This window comes from Ptychodera flava, chromosome 9, assembly GCF_041260155.1.
Source record: "Ptychodera flava strain L36383 chromosome 9, AS_Pfla_20210202, whole genome shotgun sequence".
In the NCBI taxonomy this organism is placed as follows: Eukaryota; Metazoa; Hemichordata; class Enteropneusta; family Ptychoderidae; genus Ptychodera; species Ptychodera flava.
The window spans coordinates 2,939,014-2,955,719 of record NC_091936.1 but is presented as its reverse complement, the minus strand read 5'-3'; the positions used below and the strand labels follow the sequence as shown (position 1 = coordinate 2,955,719).

Sequence of the window (16,706 nt, the reverse complement as noted above, 5' to 3'; positions counted from 1 at the left end):
AAGAAAGGAAGTGACAGAGTTAACCATATTAGTATGGTCTTCATGACATTGCCTACCAAACACAACACCAAACACAACTTTTTTTTTTCAGACAATGCACATTTTAATACAGTGTACTGTATCCATACCATTACTGTTTTACACATCAATTTAAACCTGATTTAATCTAAAAATCAAATCTGACACAGTGCTTCAGTGACGATTAATAAGATGATGAACATTACTTTTGGAGCTTAAAGTCTTGTGTTATTTTACCAGACTTCCAAAAGCATCTGTATCTCTCATTGGAATTTGTTGATATCTGAAAATAAAAGCCCAAGATTGAAAACATAAAGTAATGCCATTAATGTATTGGATTGTCTTACTATGTACTTTGTACTGATTCCCTTCAAATGAAACTAATGAGGATTAGATGGCAAAACTATTACAGTCGCCGCCACTTAAACGGAACACCTCGGTAGCAGACAAATTATCCCGATTAACCGGCAGTCCCGATTATGCGACAGGTTCATAAATGGGTTGACCATACACATTCACCATACATAGACTATTGATACATTAAATTTCTGTTTATTGCAACATATTTCACTTTCACAAAACGAGGAATGCATGAATTATTGACAGTAAAATAAACTTTGAAGAATAAAAGAAAATATGTATGACAAAAGATATACATAAAAAGGTCGGAGAGGCATGTTCACACAAAAAATACCGGAAAACAAAAAATGCACAACGTACATTCAATAAAGTCAGCTGACAGCAAGTTCCAGGCAGTTTTTCTGTTGTCTCTGTGTTTTTTAAGCTACTGAAGGCTGGTGCAAATTTTGGGGTTAGAGTGTTGAATCGATAGTACACTAGTTCTTCACTTCTGCAACGTTAGCATAGACGGCATTCTCGATCTGGCTAAGCATTGGTAGGGTGGAAATCATGCCCTTTCTCTGCGTGAACTGGTGAAGGTAGTCAACCATGTCTATCTGTTGTTTCACGGTGAGTGACGGTGGTTCGTTCTCGATGTCAGAGTCGGAGTCGGGATCTTCCAGTCTCTTCCAGCCAAACTGGTGAGGTTGAAACACAAAACTTCTTGGCAGCCGATGCCTGACTAACACCGGGTAGCTGTAAATGCTTGAGCAACTGCACTTTATCAGCGAGAGAGAGATTGATGTGTTTCTTAGACGAAGCCATGTTCACTTTCACGAAGAAAATTTCGGGCTGAAGAGAGTTAACAGCTATCCGGTCTTATAAGGCCTGGCAACCACTTTTGCGATCGACACCTTTCGCAAATTCACACATTTAATGTCACCGATAAAATGAAACAATTTAAACCCACTGCCATTGCTTGCCGCGATTGGTTGTCCATGAATAAAAAGTGCTGCCATGTCTCTCTCTGAAAAGCCACATATGCGTTTGAAACAACAGTGAATGACAATTTGTTTGATCTCAGTTTAGCTGAAACTTTCCGACAGTCAAAGTCAATCATGCTTATACGTCTTGAAAATGTTTCACATGTAACATTTTCGACATGATGTAAATGGCAACAGTGATCGATCGTTCTGTGTTGAACATTATCCTGTTTTGTTTTGAATGCCGTTGCTGGTCGACTTTCAGATAAAAATGAGATGTCAAGTTAAATCATGAGCAAGTCAGATTACGATGTATTGTTATTGTGTAGCAGGATAAAGGTCAATGAAACAGATTCACTATCTTGATTGACAGGGAAAGGCGAACATGGTGAAGGCAGCCGTGTTGCCATAAGCAACAGACTACATCTTTTTAGGGCTGGAGCCAACCACACTCCCAACTTTGAACTCGGGATGAGTTCACTCTGTTGCACAGTTCCATGGTAAACGACAGTCATCTTGTCAAAATTGTTTACCACCCCATAGTTTTTGTTCGTTTTCATTTTCACACTGGGGGACTTTTTACATGAAAATTAACCTCTTTGTAAGCAAAACACTAACATAAACCAGCCATTGTTTTGAGACCGCCTTTTTGTTGGTTCCTACTGCTGAGTTGAATCAAGCGGTATGGGTCATATGATAGGTCATTTACCGGTACATAGTCGCTTATCATCAGTCAGTAAAATAAAGGACACATTGTTGACACAATTCTTGTCGAAATCACAACTTTATTGTTCTTATCGGCATCAAAATGTCCCAATTAAAGGGCAGGAAGTTCCGTTTAACCATACAACCTTATATATAAAAATTCTGTCGCACAATGAAATGTCCCATTTAAACAGAAATCCTGTTTATCAAGATCCTGTTAAAGCCGCGGCAACTGTATTACCTTCATGTTATGTTGATCTATTAAAAAGCTTTAAATTTTAATGTGTCTGTTTGAAAGTCTTTCACAAATTAAAATGCAGATTTTGATAAAAGGATTGTCACCAAATTGATGACAAACAAGCGCAAGGACAGCAGAAATTTTAGTTGCCAAATCATGCATGTATGTTCTCTACTGTAACTGTTGCAAAACTACTTTGACACTGTTACTGAATTCTGTTAATTCTAATGTTTAATCAAAATTATGGTTCCATTGTGGACATGAGGCCATGTTAAAAATAAGATTACTGAAAATAGTTACCATTTTACTCAATTTCTCAAATCTAAATGGTATGTCATCTTACCATACATGATAATAATGCTGTACCTTGACGATACAGGTTGACAGTGTCTGTCAGTGTCTTAGAGCTAATCAGTATCGTGTCATCTTACCATGTCCTGCAATATCTTGATGATCTAGGTTGGCACCTACCATGATGTTATCCACCTCATCCTTCAACAAATTCCTGAGTTGCCCCAACCACCAGATGCAGAAACAGGTGAAGAAGAAGACAAGTTGGTGACAACTGAGAAGTCACCTGGAGACATGCCACAACCATCAAACCACAGCAAACCCAAAACACCAGAAGAAGTGATACCTGTCAGAGATGTGACAGGACTGGAAATTGAAATGAAAGGTGCATGTGATCCATTGAATGTGGAAGTCAGACCATACGCCATCCTAATACCTGGACAGTTGCTTGTAGCAACCACCATCAGAAGACAATTTCTGGTAAGTTTGTATGATGCTTGGCCACACGCTAGGTCACTGATTTAACATACCCAACATCTCCTTATTTCTATTTCATAATCTTCTTCAGGGCCATTCAGATGTAATCGCGTGTTGCTGCATAGGCAATCATTCCAGAGTAACTTGTTAAAGTTGCTTGACTAGTGACCTTTGACATGAATAATTTGATGATTACGCCTGGAATATACCATGCAGTTCACCATATCTGTACATACATTCTCCTGATTTTGATGGTTACTGGTAACTGTTCTCTTTACATTTGTTTACAAACTAATTTCAATTTCAAGAGGTATAAAAATATTTTTGTATATTTTTCAACTTTTGACCATCAGATGGAAAATCAGAGTATCACAGCTGTAAATTATAAGTGGTCATCATTACAAGATGTACACATCATTGAAGTTGAAAACCCTGAAGGTGAAATTGCAGGAGGTGAAATTCTTGAAATGAATATGACCATTACTGGAGGAAAACCTGGTAGAATTGATCACACACTAGTTTGTGAGATTGAACACAGAGATGAACCTCTAACTCTGAGGATCCAGGCTGAAATCAAGGTAAGAAGTCATATTGTTAGTCTCAACACCATCATTTTCTATGATAGAGATTATGTTATGCTTTTAAAATGCTACCAAGGTAGTCAATTCTGTGCCAGATCACGTTGCAGGCATTTTCACTTCAACTTGTCATTTCAGGAAAATCAAACCATAGAAATTATTCAAGTGAGTTTTCATGTTTCCTACCTTTTATGGGGCTCCATTACATCATTAAAAGTCAAAACTTATTTGTTTTTAAGTTTATGAAGATGAGCCTTTCACTTAACATTGGTAAAGTAAAATTGAAGTTATAACAAGAAACAGTAACAACGTCTAAGCAAGAAAACTCTAGAATGTCACAGTTTTGCAAATTTGAACTTGACAGTTTACTTGATTCAATCCATGTTCAGCACAATTGAAAGGTTAACGTTTTGTTTAACACGCATATTTAACATATCCTCAACCTTCTGTGAGTATTCTGATATTCATTTGCATAGCATCAGAAACACTAGAAGGGAAACAGTAGCCCTTGTAGTACAATGTATCTGTATACAAATTTGTCAACAGAATTTTGCAAGTAAGTTTAAATGAACTCGTTGTTAGCGCAAACCATTGACTTGAACACACAATCATCTTTTTAGGGTCCTGAGGTTGCTGTCAGGACACCCTCTGTGGATTTTGGTTTGGTTAGATTTGGCCAGAGTGCTACCCAAGAGGTTCTCATAGAGAATACATCTCAAGTTGCCGCCAAATGGAAAATTCAAGAAAGTGAAGAATTCCTCCCTAGAGATGAAAAGGGTCAACTTGTAAGTCAGATTTACTATTGATACTTTCTTCATGTACAAACACACTTTCATCTGATCTTTTACATTCTTTCTTGTTAAGATAAATGCCAATACAGTAACATATGTTGCTTATACTAGTGTTTGTTTTTGTTTGTGTTTGTTTTCAGCATCTTATATATTTATTCTCAGACTCTTTAGATTGTACACTATACCTTTCATAAACAGTAATGAATGACGCCTTCAGGTTGTCAATATTTGTTTGAAGGTACATCATGAATTGTTGCCAAAAACTAGCTCATACTTTAGTCCAGAATATGTAGTAGTGACACTGATACAGCACTCATTAAATGAAAATTCATGATGATATCATCAGCACCCAATCCTATTCATTCACCAGGCCATCTCAGATTTTGTCTTCACCCCCTCTGGTGGTGAGCTAGCACCCCTGGGATCTGTCACCATTCAGTTACTGTTTCAACCAAGTGAGTGTAAACGTTACAAGACAGTCTTTGAAGTACTAGTAGAAGACGGTGTCAACAGGTGAGTTAAGAAATAAACATATTTTGTCAGCTTTGCAGCATGTGTCCCTTATGCATGTGAATATTTGACAGAATAAAATGTAAACTTTAGGACTCTTTTCAGTGTGAAAATGTAGTAAGTATTGTTTTGATAGGTTTTACTGAGTAATGTGCATGCATGCACGTTTCCAATAAATTCATTCGTGCAAAGATAGTGATGAATATTCTTGAAAGTGAAGATGGAATGTAGAAAAATCAAACATGAATGACCATACAACTTGTAAACACGATACTGATAGCAGTCTCAACTAGTGTATTAGTTAATCAACATGGTTTAAAAAATGACCAAACACTCTCTCAAGAAAAAGGAATTTTGCAGGATTGTACTGAGCCTGGCCACATGGATCTTGAATAGGTGCAACATCAAAATTTACAAAGGATGATTTTAATGCTTTGTGCATTTTTTACAGTTTCTTATCTGCATGTGGAGAAGTGCAACATCCACAAGCTTGTCTGTTGTCTTGTCAGTTGGAAATGCCAGAAGTCTATGTTGGTGTACCAGTGACAAATACAATAAAATTGCTAAACCAGACTTTACTGGGAACTGTCTATAAATGGGGAAAGGTAGGTACATCATGTATTCATTATCATCTTTTAGGAATTTCAGTCATTTCATTAAAATACAATATATACTTGTTGCCTGTTCTGTCTACATGATAGTGTATGGAACACATTAGTCTTTATCAAAACCAAGCATAAAACACAACCACCTATTCATGGGATATATTTGAGTCTCATTTGAGGCTATTATTGCTTAAAACTCTATGCATGTCTGTACACAGTTGGAAGGTACTGATGCATCACAGTGTAGTGTGAGTATTGCACCAGAATCTGGTAACTTGGGATCCCGTGAAGAACTCAGTCTGGAAGTGACATTTACAGCCCATCAAAAGGTCAGTCACTATTCTTCATTTTTGAAAGTAATTTTTCATTCAGATAGTATGTCTTCAAGTAGGAGTCTCCAAGATTCCTTTGAAATTTAGGACTCCATGAAGTTTGTCTTGCACCTCCACGTACCTAGACCATTTAAACTAATGAAAAACTATACTTGTACTGGTATAATCACTCTTTAAAAAGTTATGACAAGTTTAAGTGTGTTGTATACTAGATTAATTGAACTGTTCTTTCAAAGACTCACTGCTGTAGTTGTGAATACCAATGCAGACGTTGAATTGAATACCAATGCAGAGATATATTGTTAGTATTAGTTTCTACAGTTGTTAAGTTAACTACAACATTGTAACAATGATCTGAAAGAAGTCACAATGAAACTATTTGTGTCAGCTTGTATGAATTCTGTAGTGATACAACCTGCTAAAGTGATATTCTCATCCATGCAATGCACATTATCATCAAATTTGCAAAAATAATGACATGATACATTTATATAGTATATATTTGTTTTAGGGCAAGGACAAATTACTATGACAAATTGAATTGATCAAAGTGATAATCTCAATGTTGAAGTAAAGTTCTTCAGGTCAACAATCATTTAATACATGTAAACTTGGTTTTAATCTAAACAACACAAAGATAACAGTGGAATTGTATATTTTATTTTCAGGGACCAGTGATTGACTGTAAAATTCCTTGTCAGATTGAAGGCATGGATAATGCTATCTACTTGGCAATGTTGTGTGATGTCAAGGGCCTGTCAGTTACCTATACAATACCAAATGACATTTCAGACACAAGGTTAGTATATAATGGAAGGTGTGCATCGCCAATGAAACCCTGAGGTTTCCAATGTCTGTGAAGTGTAGGAAAACTGTGTAAACTAGAAATCTGTGTAATGTAAACACTGTCAATTCCTGTATCCATAGCCCATCATATAAAATGATAGTGACAAGTGAATAATAATAATAATAAACGAACACTGTCTGTGGTCCCATTTCTGTCCAATTAATTGTGATAGGTTTCGTTAAAACAAAGTGACCAATTTTGGAAGCAGAATAGGTGTTCAACACACAATAATCTGGGCTGTTTACACCCTCAATTTTGTGTGATGACAATCATTAATTTAAGATATGATTGTTTTTAAAGACTTATGAAGTCATTATGAATATCTTATTCTTACTCTCTCTCTAAAGCTAGTATTCAACACTTTTTGACAGAACCTAGCATTTCTTAGCATGACAGAACTATTCTTTCAATTTATTTTACAGATCAGAAGTTGTTGAAGGAGCTGATTTGATGCTAGACTTTGGTAAGAACATCCAGCTTGGCAGTAATCCAAAGAAATATGTACACCTTACCAATAACTCAGCCATCGCAGCACCATTCAACATTGCAGTAGATTATTTCATTGCAGGAAAACCACCAACACCACCTGAAATGCAAAAAGGCTCTGCTAAGTCTAATGGGTAAGAATGTCTGTAGCTTTCATCCTTATCTGATTAATATCAATATCAGTCACAACAGATATCAAATTGAGAAAGTACCATACTCTGTGCTCTTCAGAAGTTTCCTTTTCATATTTTTTATCAAAGGCTTACATGAAGAGCTCTTTTCAAGCAATCTTTATCACATTGAAGTTGTATATGTCAACACTAATTTGAAAGAAAATTGAGAGCAATCACTAGTAAAAGATAGAGACAGTATAAGGCAGCTACAAAGTAGAAAATATATGACAATGAAAGAGAATTGTGTTGATTATCAATAAAATAATATATGATCACTTCATTTAGTGCAAATTGAACTGCACAAACATTTCCTGGTGAGAAGTCAAGGCAAAGTCAATTATGGCTGTTAAGAGAGTTTGGTCAATCTCCATGCTATATTCAAATAGTAAAACTACCAATGACAATGATTTGTACTGTTAGTGTAAAATCATTTCCATATTAATTTTTAATTTTTACTAGTTCATACACACATCATCATCATATGCAAAATTGAAAAGTATATCTCTCAAGACTCAAATAGTGTTCTTTTTTTGAAGGCAAAGAAGATCACTGCTAGGTCGCACACCAAATCTTTCTGATCCACTCAGTAAAACAAGTAGTCGAGCAGAATCCGATTTTTCCAAGGCTATTCTGAGAGATGGTAGAGGTGCTGCATTTGTTATTCATCCAGAAACTGGTATACTGCCCCCATTTGGGGAACAGGTGATAGAAATCACAGCATTTACCGATATGTGGGGTCACTACAATGACACCTTGATTTTCAATGTAAGTATAATATGTAGGACCCTAGTCTATTGCACAAAGCACTGCAAAAATTTCAACACAGGACCCTAGTCCATTGCACAGATCATTTCAAAAATTCAACACAGGACCCTAGTCCATTGCACAGATCATTTCAAAAATTCAACACAGGACCCTAGTCCATTGCACAGATCATTGCAAAAATTCAACACAGGACCCTAGTCCATTGCACAGATCATTGCAAAAATTCAACACAGAACCCTAGTCCATTGCGCAGATCATTGCAAAACTTCAACACAGGACCCTAGTCCATTGCACAGACTTCAACACAGGACCCTAGTCCATTGCACAGATCATTGCAAAAATTCAACACAGAACCCTAGTCCATTGCGCAGATCATTGCAAAAATTCAACACAGAACCCTAGTCCATTGCGCAGATCATTTGAAAAATTCAACACAGGACCCTAGTCCATTGCACAGATCATTTCAAAAATTCAACACAGGACCCTAGTCCATTGCACAGATCATTGCAAAAATTCAACACAGAACCCTAGTCCATTGCACAGATCATTGCAAAAATTCAACACAGAACCCTAGTCCATTGCACAGATCATTGCAAAAATTCAACACAGAACCCTAGTCCATTGCACAGATCATTGCAAAACTTCAACACAGGACCCTAGTCCATTGCACAGACTTCAACACAGAACCCTAGTCCATTGCACAGATCATTGCAAAAATTCAACACAGGACCCTAGTCCATTGCGCAGATCATTGCAAAAATTCAACACAGGACCCTAGTCCATTGCACAGATCATTGCAAAACTTCAACACAGGACCCTAGTCCATTGCATAGATCATCGCAAAACTTCAACACAAACTGCAACAATTTCTAAAGAATGAAGTTGCTAATCTTGTGAAAAATCGCATCAACAACTAACTCCACACTCGTATGTATATGGACATAATTAGGGATATGTTAAAAGTCCCATCTTTTTATCTCTGTACATGTCAATTTTCTTTTTTCAGATGAACAATGTAAGACTGGCTTAATTCATTGTTGGATATTGTTGTTGACAATCTGTAGGTAGATGATTTGGATCCAACAGTAATTCCTATTGAAATGTCTATTGAGGGATGTCCTTTGAATTTCCAAATGATGGCAGCCTTGAAAGAGCAAATGCCGATTGTCAGATTTGGTACTCATGTATCTGGTGTACCACCTGTTAGCCGACCAATGAGAGTGAACAATACCAGCCCTTATGGTGAGTAAATCTAATATCATGTTTTGATGTGACAATCAACTTTTTTTAGTTTTCCCTTTTCAAGAAGGTGTTTACCATTTGTTCAGAAATGTCTTAATGTACATATTATACATGTTATGGTATATTTCTGTTTTGACTGACAGATATCCGTGTTGATTGGGAGACTTATAACCTGGCTGAAGGAGATTCCAAATTGATTGATTTACTGGTGAATATTGGAGATCCTTTCCCACTGAGAGATGCAAATGGTGAGGAGATCATACCAGAGAAAGATGTCAAAGTTGTACCAATGAAGCTGCTACCAACAGATAAGTTCTTTGTTGATACGCCAGATACAGATATGACATCTATCAAACGTAGTGCAGCTACCAAGGACACTGACAGCAAAGAGGGTGTAGAGGAAACTCCAAAACTGATCACAGTGAGAATGAGAGAACATGAAGGCATCCCTGGTGATCAGCCATTTACAATTGAACCAAGACAAGTAGTAAGTGAAATTTTTACTCTACATACATAGGCACAGTTCTGTCACTGGACAAGCATTGTTTTGAAACTTTCTGCTCATGGTTACAAATTAAAAGTCAATTTAACAAACTGTACACACAAGTTATACAGTTGCACTACCCAGTCTGCTGTGCTACTATCATAGTAAAATTACACCTATGCATAGTCAAAGAATTTGTGACAAAATGTAGTGTGCTGTCTGGAGAATGTCTTTGTATGTCCATCTGATCATCTTTAAATTGAATTTTCTATGCAATATCTGTGTTTTTAAGGTGTATCTTTGGCAAATTCGAAAAATGTTTTCCATTTTCACTGGATGTGATCTTCATATCAGAGAGAGACATTTGATAATTTGCCATTCTAACAAAGAATGATATGATATACCTCACATGCGTATTCAATCCCTGCTATTATAGGTGATACCAGCACGGAGTCATGTAATGCTGACGGCCAGTTTCATACCTTTCACCAATTCCATGGTAGAGGAAGGCACAGACTGTGTTGGTTATGCCCAGGGTTTCATGAGTCTAGACACACAGAGAATTCAGACTATCAGAGGTTATGTTTCCAGACAACAAGCGTTAGATGTACCACCTCTGAGATTGGATTTTACAGCACATGTTAAACCAGCAATGTGAGTCAAATCTTGTGAATTTTCACTGATAATTACATAATAAAAAGATTCAACCATCCTTTAAAAATATGTTTGGTACAGCTTATTATGATTAAGTAGTAAAGTTGTGGTGTGAATTATCAGTCAGCCAGTATTATTGATGCAGTTCTTAATTTTAAACCTTAAATTCCAGAAATGTAAGTCTTGCTATTGTGAGCAATTCTAAAAGCAAATCTAAAATCTGTTGGTCAACCGTAAAGTACCAATGCAAACCTCCTTGTATATTGTATCTGCCAACTTTGATCATAATTACTCTGCACTGAATGATACATTCCAGAGTACAAAGTGATATCATTGTGTGGCACTATTTGATGTTCAGTATTTTGAAGTATTTTGAAAAAACATCTCTGCAGAGCAGACAAGATGAATCAGTTGAATGCTGTCCTCTTATGGTTTATTGCTTCAAGAAAACCCAATCTACCAAGTTAATCCCCCACCCCCATCCACCTTAAAGAGGAAGTTCACCAAGGCTAATTTGTACAAACTTGCTAGCTTTGGGGTTGCTTCTGGTAAAGCCGTTTTTGCCATTTATAACTTGTGCAATTATCTACAAAAAGAAAGAAAATCAGTGGCAGAAGTTACCCGATAGTTATGCCAAAACACACAGCCTGTGAACTTGAGTGAGTGGCAATGCCATACTCATTGGAAATTGGTCCCTGCCATATCACGTGATGAAAGCACCAGCCTTGGTGCTTTTTTCCCATGATTCAAAATACATTAAGTTGATGAAGCCCTGACATGCAACTTCCACCACTATTTTTATCCATTTTTGTAAAAAATATTGCGCAAGTTATAGATGGCAAAAATGGCTTTTCCCAAATAAGCGATCCAAAAGCCAGCACATATGTAAAAATCAGCCTTGGTGAATCTCCCCTGCAAATCTGTTAAAACACATGAAAACATTCATAAAGGGTACTGCAGGGTGACCCTGAAAAGGGACAACATGCACAGAGAAACATTTCATTGATTTTGTTTGTATACAGGTTGACTATTGAGACCCTTGATGATGATGGTATGGTGTACAACACAGCAGCAAGTGATCTGATGCAAGATGGTCATCTTGTTCATCAATTCCTCAAATCACAGAGTTGTAAGCTGACCAACATGACAGAGACACCACTTAACTTTAAAATAGTGACTCACCATCCATTTGTCTTGGTTGGTATGGATCCTGATGCTGATGATGAAAAAGGAGCAAGTGCAGAGAATAGACAGAAATCAGCAAAGAGACATCATCTGAGCACAGAGAGTGAACAGTTCTCATTACGACCACAGTATAATCTACAGGTACAGCTCATTCTCTATCTTTGATACTGGTTTGATGCATTTGAAATATAACATGTTATTTCATGTGTTTTTAGAACTTTTGATGACAGTGCTGTTTTTGTTACTGTAGAATTTCAGTACATCTCTCTTTGTGGTTAGATGTAAGGGCTTTGTAGGAAAAAGCAATGTTCATCGTCGTTCAATGCAATATGTATATTAGTAGAAAGTCTTGCAATTCAAGATTCCTAAGTGTATTACCCTATTGCTATACAGTTGGACTAAACTATTGGAGTTCAGTGGATGACAATCAAATATCAGTAAAGTACCTTTGTTTTCTGATAATCCCATAGATGCACCTACAGGAGTTGACTTAATGGCCAACTAAATTAGCCTCTCATGAGTAGTAGAGTTGATGTCTACCTCTTGCCCCACTCTCTGATAATCCTGTAGGGACATGTACAATGCTATGCTGATAGAAGTTTGCATGATGTCAAGCTAATGCTCCACTCTGCTATAATCCTGTAGGTAAAAGCTGCATTCTGTCTCACCATGGACCTGATTCATGAGTATCTGTACAGTCTGGAAAATGATGAAGATGTGGAGGGAGTGTCCTTGATTGTCAACGAAACAGAGAGAAAGTTACAATTCTCTGAACACTTGGAAATGAGATTTAACAATGACACCATTCAGGTAAGTTGGTTTATATCAAAGAAAGGTTAAAGAAAATTCCCTGCCCAGAGGATATAAGAGTAGAATAGTGACATTTTATCATGAAAATTTACCGCAGAATAGAGATATGAATGATCATGTAACATGTACAGATATATCATTGACCTTATGCAAACTAGAACAGACCCTTCCAAACTATACAAATTATCAGACAAACATCTAATTTACTTATCAGACGTGAAATATTGTATATTTTGTTACAGACTCTACCACTTAGTGCTTCTATAACCATTCCATCATTGATATTGTCACATGAGATGCTGGACTTTGGGACCTGTCTGGTTGGCCAACAGAGAGAACTTGAAATATTCCTGAAGAACCCAACTGGTTCTGACTGCTTCTGGACAGCAACCATTGGTTAGTTTTAAACACTTTTTTATGAGCAGAGTTTATTTGATTTTTGTTTCATACACAGAAAATTATTTTAGTCCAAGAATGCTGTACAGGAGTAAAGTCGTAAATGTACCATTTGTAGAACAAAATATACAATCAGTAAAAGATGTAGCAAAAGTGAGGAAAATTGCTTTGATTGGTAGTAGAGAAAGCATCTTACATGTTGATTTACAAACCAACATTTGTGACCTTGCCTTTGTTTATTAACTTTTTGGACAACATATTTTCACACAGACAAAGCATCCAGAGCAGTGAATGGAATGTTCAGTGTTACTCCTGCCAGTGGTTTCTTAGAGGCACACAGGACTCACATTTCAAAGAGCAAAGCTTATGTTAAGATTCAGTTCACAGCAAAGTAAGTATGACTCATGTTTAACTGAAATTTAGCAACAACTAACCTAATACTGTTGTCTGAACTATAAGTATTTTATCACATGTTCATCTTTTTAACATTTGATAACAGTCATTATTATACATCTACCATCGAGAACAATAGAATTTAGCGTGCGCTAAAAAAGCCGTACGGAACTCGCGCCCATTCCGTACGGCACGGTTTCAAGGCGCCCCATTCCCTGCGGCTGTATCTGCGCGTTCACTGTAGAATTAGAACGGTTTGAAGGGACCCCTTGGACGAGTGCCAGAACAAGTCTCGCGCGCGCTCTGTACGTATGTATGTGTGTAGTGCACACACTCCAAAACTTGCAGAAGCGCGTCCGAGGTAGCGTTCTATACTGGCGCGATAAAATCGGAAAAAAATTGTTGACATTGCACGAAAACGGTCACTACTCCGACATTTTGATGCCCCGATCAGGAATGTAAGATGTATAATAATAAGGTTATTACGAAAATACCGCAAAGGATGCACTCGGACATTGGCGCCTCGCATCGCCCTCCGCTTCGCGTCGGGCGATACGCTGCGCCAATGTCCTCGTGCATCCTTTGCGGTATTTTCGTAATAACCTCATATTATCGCACCTACTTTTGTAACCTATGATATATCATCAAACTGTGAAACTCCATTTGAACTTTAACCTGAGGGCCATTTCATGACATTGGGTAACTCTTACACGGCCTCATTTTTTCAAAAAAAAATATACATTTCACAATTTCAAACATTAAACGAAAACCTGTCAAAAATGTATGAATGTATACAAAATAATCTGCTGAACTATATCTTTACTTCATGGGTTGAACACTCTTTCCATACTCTAGCTGACAAATTGGACGCATACTTAATTTGTATGGAATCCTGAAACACTGTACATACGGAGCATTCTGAAAACAGTTTTTTTCAACTTTTGTCAGTAAAATGTGAAATATATCACTTTAAAAGGTACATAGTAATATTCACAAGTATTCACCAAAATTTTCAGAAAATATTGGGACTTACATCTTCATATTACATTGTATACTTCAGTATTGTCATTGATCTCAGACAATACCTCCTCTGTATGCATTCAAGCATAACTAAAGGTAGATTGTGAATAGCCTTACAGCATTCAATACACCTATTAGCTTTGATTGTGTTCAGATGCTTGTGTATCTCTGTACATCAGTAAACAAATAGTTCAATGCTTAAATAGCTTCACTTCACTAATGTTTAGACAACAATACTCATATGTACCCCACATGTCAGAGAAAGAGCACTCATTACAAGAACTTGTTTAGACCTCCGCCAAATTACTTGGATGTAAGTTGCCATGTACTGAGTCTTTATATTATGTACAACTGGTGCATACATTACACAAAATGCAACTGGTGCATACATTACACAAAATACAACTGGTGCATACATTACACAAAATACAACTGGTGCATACATTACACAAAATACAACTGGTGCATACATTACACAAAATACAACTGGTGCATACATTACACAAAATGCAACTGGTGCATACATTACACAAAATACAACTGGTGCATACATTACACAAAATACAACTGGTGCATACATTACACAAAATACAACTGGTGCATACATTACACAAAATACAACTGGTGCATACATTACACAAATACAACTGGTGCATACATTACACAAAAATACAACTGGTGCATACATTACACAAAATACAACTGGTGCATACATTACACAAAATGCAACTGGTGCATACATTACACAAAATACAACTGGTGCATACATTACACAAAATACAACTGGTGCATACATTACACAAAATACAACTGGTGCATACATTACACAAAATACAACTGGTGCATACATTACACAAAATGCAACTGGAATTACTACAATTAGTTGCATGGTTGGTCTCATTCTATCATACCGTACATGTGTTCCATTTCCCACAAAACAATTAGGACAGACCTTAAGTATAGTTTTGCGAGGATAATATACTTGAGCTTTATTTCATCAAATCATACCATTAAATTTTACTTTTTTCACATCAGTGCACGAGCACTGATGAATGGATGGATGGACTGCAACAGGTATTTCAGTGAATGTCACTTCTTACTTTTTCCCCAGGCACAACACAGACTATGAATGTATATTTGTATTCCAAGGAATGCTTGGAGAGGAAACAAGAAAACTATGTGTGAAAGGTCAAGGGTCATATGATGGCAGACACGAAGCATTGGTTAATATCTAAACGAGCAAAATAATGATGATATAGCACAGATCACATGATCATCACATGATCCTTACAGAAAGCTGAACATATATTCCGTCCTCCTGGGTGAATATCATTCCTACAAAACAGTACATTGTTATATATGTATATATGTACACAAACAGTCATACTTTATATGTAACCCATATAAAATTTTCTCTGATTTTATAATTTGTAATTGGTGTGTAAATTAGGATTTGGAAACGTTTCTATGCAGTACAGATGGAGTTCATGTTAAAACCTACAACAAACATGGATATCTTTTATTGACAATTGTTTTGTATGATGTCTTTTTCCTCACCAACTGTTACTGTATAAACAACCAACTACCCTTGTATTGTGTTCACAAATATCATTTCAAATAAAATATTTGTTATTAAATTTTTGTGTCATTGTTTTCATAACATCACTGTCTTCACTTTAATGAAGTCTTTTTTCACCCTCTTACCGACTTTTTTCAAAAAATAGTTTACAACAATGTGTCTCTAGATTACTCATCTTTTTCCAGAGCAGCTTCATATTCTATGTGGTTGTGTTTAGCCTGTAGCAAATATAGCTGGTTACATGCTATTTATTTTCATTGTATAAATAAATCATTTTGCTGTTAGTATGAGATGATTATTATAAATAATAGGAGCACTTTTGTCTCCAATAAGTACATCATAAAGGCTTGGTATCGCAAGAAAAGAGACTTCGTAGAATCATAAAACTGAGCGTAGAAGAAGGTGACAGATAATTTATATGAGTAAAATATGGAGCAGAGGGTTGTTTTGGCCATATCCCTTCTGTAGAGATCATAGTTTGTGTACAAGATGTGGTGAAGGAGTTTAAATTGAAATTCACAAGCCAGTCTTTTTAATGACAAGGAGTACATAAGAGACTAAGGCTGATATAAGCCATATACTCTTTCATAATACATGTACTTTTTGCTCAGTGATTAGGCATCTTGACTTTTTATGGCTATTTTGAAAGACTTTCTGGAGAGCTTATCAACTCTAACAAAGTTGCAGCCAAAATAACATAGACTTGCCACTACTTCCAGATTTTCACATTATTGCAATTATGACATCTCTGATGACAGAGACTTAAATCATGCCATCGAGATGAAGCATATTATTTGTATGGAGA

The 16,706-nt window shown here is 36.5% G+C and overlaps 1 protein-coding gene across 1 annotated transcript in view; it reads left to right on the top strand.

The window, feature by feature from the left end:
- Nucleotides 1–15,959, top strand: part of LOC139139758 (deleted in lung and esophageal cancer protein 1-like) — a 34,360-nt gene extending 18,401 nt beyond the window's left edge. The window contains exons 14-30 of the mRNA XM_070708656.1: nucleotides 2,743–3,054; nucleotides 3,405–3,629; nucleotides 4,250–4,414; nucleotides 4,791–4,933; nucleotides 5,382–5,535; nucleotides 5,754–5,864; nucleotides 6,536–6,666; nucleotides 7,137–7,334; nucleotides 7,910–8,138; nucleotides 9,203–9,380; nucleotides 9,524–9,867; nucleotides 10,301–10,518; nucleotides 11,541–11,844; nucleotides 12,349–12,513; nucleotides 12,756–12,909; nucleotides 13,180–13,300; nucleotides 15,434–15,959. Coding sequence (XP_070564757.1) covers nucleotides 2,743–3,054; nucleotides 3,405–3,629; nucleotides 4,250–4,414; nucleotides 4,791–4,933; nucleotides 5,382–5,535; nucleotides 5,754–5,864; nucleotides 6,536–6,666; nucleotides 7,137–7,334; nucleotides 7,910–8,138; nucleotides 9,203–9,380; nucleotides 9,524–9,867; nucleotides 10,301–10,518; nucleotides 11,541–11,844; nucleotides 12,349–12,513; nucleotides 12,756–12,909; nucleotides 13,180–13,300; nucleotides 15,434–15,557 — 3,276 coding nt within the window. The 3' untranslated portion in view covers nucleotides 15,558–15,959. The remainder of the gene's footprint in view (nucleotides 1–2,742; nucleotides 3,055–3,404; nucleotides 3,630–4,249; nucleotides 4,415–4,790; nucleotides 4,934–5,381; nucleotides 5,536–5,753; nucleotides 5,865–6,535; nucleotides 6,667–7,136; nucleotides 7,335–7,909; nucleotides 8,139–9,202; nucleotides 9,381–9,523; nucleotides 9,868–10,300; nucleotides 10,519–11,540; nucleotides 11,845–12,348; nucleotides 12,514–12,755; nucleotides 12,910–13,179; nucleotides 13,301–15,433) is intronic.
- Nucleotides 15,960–16,706: the final 747 nt, after the last annotated feature.